Consider the following 10,065-nt stretch of genomic DNA (forward strand, 5'->3'; position numbering starts at 1 on the left):
TCAATGTCAAAAATTCAGTACATAGCACACTGCATTGTGTGCATATGATAAAACATAGTCAAATATTAAAAATTTAAATGTGATTGCAATGAAATGGCTTGTGACCTTTAAAAATAAGAAATAACATCCATAAAAAAATACAACTTAAAATTCAGCCAAGCTTTGCAGAATTAGAAGATGTTAGTGTATGCAACATAAAACTGTAGTGATGGCAGAAATGGCAATATTATTGAATGATTAACCGGTTCAAGAAACTGGTTCTTTACAAATACGACTGTATGTTGTTCTGTAAAAAGTTGCACCGTCATGTTAACTAGAAGTAAGAAACAGTAAGAAACAATGGCCAACCACTTCAGAGAATACCATCTGTGGTGTGTTGCGATATCTTGTTGACCCTCTCAAATGGCCACCTGGGTGTTTCTGTCTGGAATCTGCTGTGTACCATGTGAAACTCCTGTTTGCAGCCATTCATATCTGTCATTAAGAGGCAGAGGAAGCAGTCAGCGGTTTCCCCCCGGAGACTTGACACAATCCTGCTCAGAGTCCACTAAGACCCCAAACTCCTGCTAAATCCCTGTACGGTTACAAAACGCTCGTCACCACCTCCCAAAATTCACCGCTCTCCTCGTCTGGATGGTCGAGTAGGACAAAACTCCTGCCGCCTCTCGAGACATAACAAACACGTTCAGAAAAGCTGATTAGCACCCAACACAGGTCTGACTTGACAGAAGCGGCACTTTGAAGGCAAAAAGTGGCATTGGACAAGAAGGACACTTGGAAAAAATGGTTGGGGCGTATCAAGAGTGGAGTCAATTGGAGGTTACATGATTAACGTAATACTGAAGCAATATAAAACATAAGTTCTGAATAAATATCAAATGGAAAGGCACATGCAGTGAGGTTCATCATCTCGGATGGTCGGATCAGCTCTTCGTCGCCCTCTTCGTTACTTGTTCTTGGCCGCCAGCGGCTTGCGGCTGATCTTCTTGGATTTGTCGGCGTTCTTTTTGGGCGCCTCTGGGTTGGCCTGCATGTGTCGCCCATAAAGACTGCAAAACACAAACAGACATTGTGTGATCACACCTGGCCGCTCGTAGTTTCTGCAAAAGGCTTGAATACAGAGTAGCGAGGAAGAGGAGTTATATTTTTAATGTTAACCAGCTGAAAGAGGATTAATTGAGTCCAACACACTGACGGGTCCCCCACTGGGACACTGAACTCTCTGTGCTGTCCAACACCCCTCGGCTACAGCTGTGTATGGCACAGAGAGACAATTATCCGCAACCACCCTACACACAGAGCTGAGAAAGAAAGAGAGAGAGGGAACATGTAGGGAGAGCAATTTCCAGTCCAGTGGTCCCTCTCTATTTGAGCAGCACTCAAAAGCTGGGTTCAGTGATACGAGGGAAAAGACAAAGAAAGAGAGAGAGAGAGCGTAAGGAAGAGACTTAAAGTGAATGAGAGTGACCATGTGTATTATGGAGGCAGGATTCATTGGCTCTGTACCAAAACCTTGTGAGCTGCTTTGCTATACACTGCCTACATAGGCAGCACTCTAAAATGAATCGGATTCAGAACACTTTACCAAAGTCTCTTAGGTCAATTTACGTAGTAGGCTTCTTGGTAACATCGCTTGGCGCCTACTTTCTAGGCATACTGTACTTGTTCCTATCAACTTGATTTGAGAAAGGGCAATACAACAACAACAGTAAACATTCTGCCCCTCTATCTCAAAAAAAAATAAATAAATAGAAATCAGGCTACAAACTATCAAAAGGTCTGGCTCCTTTAACTGAAAGCTGGACATTACAAACAGCTTTTCTTCCCTGTTGTAATTATGGCACAAAAAGTCAAAATTATGACAAAAATTATGAGATAAAAACAACGAGATAAAAAGATGAAATTATGAGATAGTGAGATAAAAAAAAGACCAAATGAAGAGATTACAATGAGATAAAAAAGTAAAAATTATGAGATAAAATCAGGCTACAAAATCTATATTAAAAAAATTACATGAAAGCCGGACATTACAACTAGCTTTTCTTCCCTGACTTTTTTTCTTCTGTGGAACACGAAACAAGATATTTTGTTTCTATGTTTTATAATTACAATTAAAGTCAATGGTATGGAAGCTCATTTCTGCCACATCAGAAAAAAATCATGCTTTGGTAAACCATAATTATGAGGAGAAAAAAGTAAAAATTATGAGATACTAAGTCATAATTATGAGAAAAAAGTAAAAAGAGATATTTAGTCATGATTATAAGATAAGAAGTCAGAATTATGTGTAAATTATGAGATTACATATTATTATCTTATTATGGCATAAAGAGTCAAAATTATGAGAAAGTGAGATAAAAAGATGAAATTATTAGATAAAAAGTTAAAATTATGGCACAAGTCAGAATTTTAACAAAAGTCCAAATAATGAGATAAAATCAGGCTACAAAATCGATTAAAAAAATCATTGGCTCTTTTAACTGAAAGCCGGACATTACAACTAGCTTTTCTTCCCTGACTTTCTTCTGTGAAACACGAAACAAGATATTTTGTCTCTATGTTTTATAATTACAATTAAAGTCAATGGTATGGAAGCTCATTTTTGCCACATCAGAAAAAAATGCTTTGGTAAACCATAATGGTTTATGAAAAATTAAAAAAATTATGAGATACCAAATCATAATTATGAGATAAAGAGTCAAAATAATGACATCAAAATTATGAGATAAAAAGTCAATATTATGAGATAAAAATAATTCTCATAATTGTGTAAATTATGAGATTACATATTGTCATAATTTTGACTCTTTATGCCATAATCACAATATGTAATCTCATAATTTACACAATTATGAGAATTATTTTTATCTCATAATATTAACTTTTTATCTCATAATTTTGATGTCATTATTTTGACTCTTTATGCCATAATTACATCAAAATTACGAGATAAAATCAATTAGATTAAAAGAAAAACAAATTATGAGATAAAAAGATTCAATTATGGCATGTCAAAATTATGAGATAAAATCAGGCTAGAAACTCTATTTAACTGAAAGGTGAGGTTTCGAGTCCTTACAGTGGGCCTGAACTGGAAACTGCGACTGACTTTTCTTCCCTGTTGTCTTCCCTGTATTGCTTTCTTTCTTCTGTGGAACACAAAATAAGATACTTTGTTTCAGTGTTTTTTGTCCAAACAAATCTTCAGTCTACAATTAAGGTATGGAAGCCCATTTCTGGAGATGGTCCTCACTGCAGAACACAAGATCCAGGGGGCGTGGTTGGGTCCAGATCCAACTCCTCCCACCTTACATATACCTAAACCTATCCGTCTCCACCCCGATCGCTAAACCCACCCATCTCCACCCCTAAACCTACCAATCTCCACCCCCTAGATGTGGATCCAACCATGCCCCCTGGATCTTGTGTTCTGCAGTGAGGGGCTACTGCATTTCTGCCACATAAGAAAAAGAAAATCATACTTTGGTAAATCATAATTATGACAAACTTGAAGTTCTAAGTTCTAAAAAGTCAAATTTATGAGATAAAAAAACTATGATGACAAGTCAAAAATTATGAGAAGTCATAATTGGGACAAAATGTTGACTTATGTCATAATTGACATTTTTATTGTGTCATAATTTGAATAGTTAGTTATAATTATTATAATTACTTTCCATGTCATAATTTCACAGTTTCAACTTTATCATAATTATGACTTAGTATCTCTCTGGAAATGGACTTCCATAGTATAAAGTGAAGTGACATGTGGCCAAGTATGGTTACCCATACTCGGAATTAGTGCTCTGCATTTAACCCATCCTAAGTGCACACACACAGCAGTGAACACACACACACCGTGAACACACACCCGGAGCAGTGGGCAGCCATTTATGCTGCGGCGCCCGGGGAGCAGTTGGGGGTTCGGTGCCTTGCTCAAGGGCACCTCAGTCATGGTATTGAAGGTGGAAGAGAGCGCTGTACATTCACTCCCCCCACCTACAATCCCTGCCGGTACGAGACTCGAACTCGCAACCTTTGGGTTACGAGTCCAACTCTCTAACCATTAGGCCACGACTTCCCCCAATGGGCTCCAGCATTCTTCAAAACTGTCCCGCCGGTTTGGAACAACATTGGGGTGAGTAAAAGAATATCAGAATTTTCGGTGAAGTATTCCCTTAAAAATGCTGTCTACGTAGGCAGCTCACTAGGTTTCGGTACACAGCCTTCATCTTTACAGCCGTCCTGACTGCTGCTTCCATTACCTCATTAATACTTATCCCTGATTGGATGTTGACATAGCGGCTGGTGATTGCAGAGTTAGCAGCTCTACACCTAGCATGCCTGGACCATAACTATGACATTCCCAAGTGTAATTAAAGAATACTATTTGAGGGAGAATTCTAATTGCAGTGCACTGAAATGTCAAGCGGCAGCTCAGATTCATGACTAAAGTTCATATCAAATATTTACAAAGGACCACACAGGGACCAGGCTGAGAGAGCAGTCGTTCTCAACCCAGCTCTCAGCTCTCAGAGTCACTTTAATTACATCGTAAGAGGAAGACACTAAATATTCTTTCTGTAAGCAACTGCTTTATGCAAACTGACCTACAGTATACTTATTACTTTGACATCAGAAGGATTGCTCTTTACAGAGTTTGAACCTACAACCTTTCAGCAACAAACTCAGATCTTCAACCAATTTGCCACAATCCAATAACAGAGCGCAGCAGTTTTGCAAAATTAAAACCTTCTCATACTAATTATGATCTGTTTTTTCTTCTTTAGTTTTGTGACTTGCTGGGCAGACAGGCTGAGCACTTCTCTCATCAACGAGTCAGTCAGTCTCTCTCGTTCATTCTGTCGCTCTGTATCTCTCTTAAGCACTACGCTGCCGGCCCATCTGTGTGGTCCTGTCTGAGGTTCTTCCCTTGGGGCCCGGAGGTTCCCGTTCTTTCCCGTCTCTTCTGGAGCTGCCCAGCCAGGCGCAGAGGCAAGAGCACAGCAGGGAGGCACTACTCAAGGCCTTACGGACTCCCAGAGTACAGAAATATCAGAATCCTCCACTACTGCTTTTTATCTCACACATGCAAAAAAATATATATATAAAAAAACACTTCACATACAAAAAAACTGCACTGTTCACAAAAATTAGCACTGACTGTGAGGTGTGTGCATGTGCCGGTTTGTAAAGCATGTATTCATATGTTTAATTCAGTGTTTGGTGATCGAGATATATGGAATGTGAAACCAAGAGGGTTTCACTTACAGGAAAAAGAGAAAGAGACTACTGCAAAAAAGAAAAAGACAACAATATTAACCATCCAGAGTGTTTGACAGGGACAATACACATTAATTAGTACATCGAATTAAAACAAATGTGCCAGATTTAGCCAAGATGGCTGATTTTCATCTGCTGTCCCATAATGATGCCATTGTATTGCTGATGGTGTGGAATATATTTAGTAATAAATTAAAATACAAATAAAGTAAAACAATAAAGTAGAAAAATACAATAAAAATAAAATGAATTAAAATATAACGAAATAAAATAAAAGAACAAATAAAATACAATAAATGTTTCATAAAAATAAGACAAAATAAAAATAAATTAAATACTAAATACAATAAAAATACAACTAAATAAAATAAAATAAAAGCAAGCTAAAATAAAAAATACAAAACACACAAAAAAAAAAATATATATAATAAATAATGTAAAAACTGAAAAAAGATAGAAAAATAAACTACAATAAAATATAAAATTAAAAAGCACTAAATAAAAGATACTAAAATAAAAGACACAACAAAATACTATCAAAATAAAATAAAAATTCAATAATTCACATAATTGTCCTTGTAAAGAGACTGGACGATAATGGGCTTTCATAAACAAATAAATCTGCATTCAAAATATGTATACAAAAAAAATAAACATTTCATTTTATGTATTTTTGTTCTTTTTGCCACTTTAATTGATATGATGTAAAGACAGGAAATGATAAGCAAAAGAATGGGAAACACTAATCAAACTTGTGGTGACTTAACTCAGTGTGTCACAGTGCATTAAATATTAGGCTATGGCGCCAGTGTAAACATGTTAAACTTTTTCTTTTAATTATTTAATCAAGTATTTCAATTAAACATCTGTAACTGTCTGAACCAGACAAAAGGGTCATTTAAAGATCAGGTGTTCACTTTTTTTTATTTTCATGATATAATCACGTTTGCAGAAGGATGTTGAGAGCATGTTAGTGAGCTCATACGTCCATGTAAGAAAGCTGTGTATGTATGTGCGCAGACTGCGAGCTGTTTCTGAGCTGACTGAAGGAATCAGTGTTGACAGATGCACGTAGATGTTTGCGCTAGTGTCAGGGCTAAATTGGGCTGTTTTACAGGAGGCTGATATGCAGGGGGGTGTGAGCTGAATCTGAAAGCCGTTCTCTCTCTGTCAGTGTCCCGCAGCCTTGACGGACCCTCTGGCAGGAAGACAACGCTGAGAGAAACTCCCAACGCATCTAACACAACGTCTAAAGGTCAACCTGTGAAGGCTTCGTAATGCTGTCATCAAATGACCAAAGACCGTGTTAGAATCCTGTCCAACATCCAAACTTATCCCTGATCAACTACTGTCTGAATCCTTTTTAAATAACTTATTCTGATCCCTGAACAAATCATTATTTTCAATGAGTTGGTCAAACTGATTTGCAAGTGTTTAAAAATCACTCAGTTGTAAATAACTTTTTTTCAAAAACACATTTGATGTAATTTACATAAGCTAATCAAAAACAATGATAAACATAATAAAACATTTCTCTAGAATACTTGATTCTGACTGGTCAACAGCAAGATTCTATGGTCGAATATTTTTGTACATTGATGTATTTGCACATTGACTGCTAAACTGAATAATTGAATCAGGGAAATCATTTCCAAACTATCTTTGCTAACTTGTCTCGTCTCACTCTGCAGATTTATATATCATAATTTTATCTCAAATCAATAAAAAAAAAGTATTTTTTATTAAAAAAATTAATCTTATTTATCTGGAAAGGAGCAATGTAAGTGGGACAATGAACTGTCCACTATGAATATAATTCCTTTTTGGGTAATTTTGTCAAAATTTTTGTTTTGTGAAAACAACCAGCTGTACAATATGAAAGCCATTTTCAATCAGATGTATTTTGTGACAAAAATTAAAGGTAAAATGCAGTCCAACGAACTCTGAACACTTCTGAGTAAGTGATTCAAATGAATCAGTGAATCAAAATGAATAATTCAAATGAAGAATAATATATAATATATATATATTTATTAGGGATGCACCGAATTTTTGGCCGCCGAAAACTATCGGCCGAAAATGGCATTTTCGGTATTCGGCCGAAAGAGAAAAACTGGCGAAAATATACATATAATAACAATATATATGGCGCGCCCCACCCGGCTGTGTTCAGCACGCAGATTTCACTCTCCTCGTCACTGCGCCTCCCACCTTTGGAGGCAGCATTCCAAGGCAGGAAGGCATCGAGGCACGTCTGAATCCAAATTCTGCTTTACTTCCTGTCTCCGGAGGTACCTTCTTCTGATCAAATTTTGAAGGCAGCATAGATGTATCCTTCACTGCCTTTGATATCCCACAATACTGTGCCTTCCATTCCGTGACGGTTGAGCTAAAAAATAAAGACGGCGTCTGAAAGTTGTGTTTGGTGTGTGTAAATGTACATTTCTGACTAACTTTTTGCACTTTTGATGTTATTTCTAGCTAGAAATCAGTATTATAGTAATTAAGTATTCGTTTAGTTATCACCAAAACTCGTTCTATTTTGTTGTAATGTTTGATCATTAAACCATTACGCTGTCTCAGAAGCCTGTCCGAAATCAGTTTCATAAGGTGCCTTCGTGCAAAACCGCTGCCTGCAAAGTCATTGCCTCATACGGCAGCGAGGCAGCAAGTCAGCTGCCTAAGTTTTCGGATGCAGCTATGGTGTAGTACAGCTGTACTGGCTGGGCAACGCTGAGACAATGACGCTACCCTCTCGTGACTCTATGCTCTGCTCACATGCTCTGATAATAATAGCTTTGTAGGACTATACATTGTTTGGATAATTAGTTTAAAAAGTTATATCTGATTCTGTTTCATGGAAATGAATAAAAATAATATATTGATATGTAATATTAAGGTAATAATTTACAATAAGGTTCCATTAGTTAATGTTAGTTAATGTATTAACTAACATGAACGAACAATGAACAATACATTTATTACAGTATTTATTAATCTTTCTTAATGTTAGTTAATGAGAATACAGTTGTTCACTGTTAGCTCATGTTAACTAATATATCTAATATAATATAATTAATATATATATCTCGATCACCAAACACTGAATTAAACATATGAACACATGCTTTACAGACCAGCACATGCACACACCTCACAGTCAGTGCATTAACTGTTAACAAGCACAACTGTTGATTTTAATGCATTAGTAAATGTTGAAATGAACATTAACTAAGATTAATAAATGCTGAAGAACTATTGTTCATTCTTAGTTCATGTTAACTAAAAGTAGTTAACTAATGTTCGGTTTTCGGCCAAGTGCATCCAGAATTTTCGGTTTCGGTATCGGCCCAGAATTTTCATTTCGGTGCATCCCTAATATATATATATATATATATATATACAGTATATACACATACATGCATACATATAATATAAACAGGTTATATTTTTGAATATATATTTACAATTTACATTCAAATGAATAAGTGAATCAAAATGAACTATTGAAACGAACGAATTCACTACAATTAACTGAACTGAACTCACAATAACGACATATTGGAATCATCTTAATATGACAGAGAAAGTAGTATGAGAGCAGGAATGATAGCTTGAGTATTATAACTGATACATCAGCTGGAGAAAGAACATAAAGCTGTTGCCTGATAAATGCAGAGTTAATGTTACAATTACACATCTTTAAAAGGGAAACTGTCACATGAAGCTGTGATTTGACTCTTTATATATTCATATAACTGCATACCTTAAAACCTGTAGTCTGGAAACAATGGGAAAATCTTGCCCTGGTCTGTGAAACCATGTTACCACAGCAGCACTGCAGTGCTGAGCGGCTGGCTACAGAGTAAACACAAAGATTTATCCCCCATTTATCTGCTTTCCTCATCATTTACAGCCAATTAAAAGTGGACTGGGACAGCAAAATCTACAGAAGCTGCTCCCCGACGCTGCCAGAGACGGTCTTTTTCCTGAGTGCTCCAGTTCCACATGGGATAATTAATCTCAGTTACAGTCAACGAGTGTCTAACACAGTCAGGGCGGCCGATCATAAGTGTGTGTGTCAGAGACGGTGTGTTTCCGCACAGTGGTTTCTAAAGCATGTTCAGGTGTGTCAGAGGTGAGAGGGAATGAACTATTGATAAATGTGCGGACTTGTGGATCATTGATCGGTCATTGAGGTTGGAGGTAATTTGTAAATGATGCTCCAGCTGCTATTGCATTACAGGAGATCTGAGATGGTAGAGAATGAGATCACTTAAATGAGCCTCAGACTCATTGATTTCAAAACAGCTGTGACAAACGGGATCTAAATAAAATTATTAAAAAAATATATATAATATGTAACATAATATATAACAACATAATATGTAAAATATATAAATTATGTAAATATATAATATATAACATATCAAATTAGATCCATTCAAATGAGATGTATAAAATATCAATGATATAAAAAATTATATACATTTTTATAAATGATATAAAAATATAACAACTTATAAAATAAAAAACTATATAATTTATTATAATATATATTTTAGAACCAAATCTAAAATATTAGATAATTTTGTATGATATTCTTACATTTTTATATATACATGTATCTAAAATAATATATAATGCAAAATAAATAAATATATAGGATATATTGTTTGAGAAAAAAATCTAAAATATTATATAATTATGTATATATACAGTGGTGTGAAAAAGTGTTGGCCCCCTTCCTGATTTCTTATTTTTTTGCATGTTTGTCACACT

General features: G+C 35.7%; 1 protein-coding gene across 4 annotated transcripts in view; it reads right to left on the bottom strand.

Annotated features, from left to right (window-relative positions):
* rsu1 (Ras suppressor protein 1) overlaps positions 1-10,065 on the bottom strand; it is a 55,715-nt gene continuing 45,650 nt past the window's right edge. For 3 of the 4 annotated variants that reach the window (XM_016446008.1, XM_016446009.1, XM_016446010.1), the window contains exon 9: positions 1-1,049. In XM_016446008.1, the coding sequence (XP_016301494.1) occupies positions 947-1,049 (103 nt within the window). In that variant the 3' untranslated portion in view covers positions 1-946. Of the gene's footprint in view, positions 1,050-3,079; positions 3,150-10,065 lie in introns of all 4 variants that reach the window. The other variant, XR_001630717.1, reaches the window with a different exon arrangement.

The sequence above is a fragment of the Sinocyclocheilus anshuiensis genome, unplaced genomic scaffold (genome assembly GCF_001515605.1).
Source record: "Sinocyclocheilus anshuiensis isolate Anshui unplaced genomic scaffold, SAMN03320099.WGS_v1.1 scaffold119, whole genome shotgun sequence".
Lineage (NCBI taxonomy): Eukaryota > Metazoa > Chordata > Actinopteri > Cypriniformes > Cyprinidae > Sinocyclocheilus > Sinocyclocheilus anshuiensis.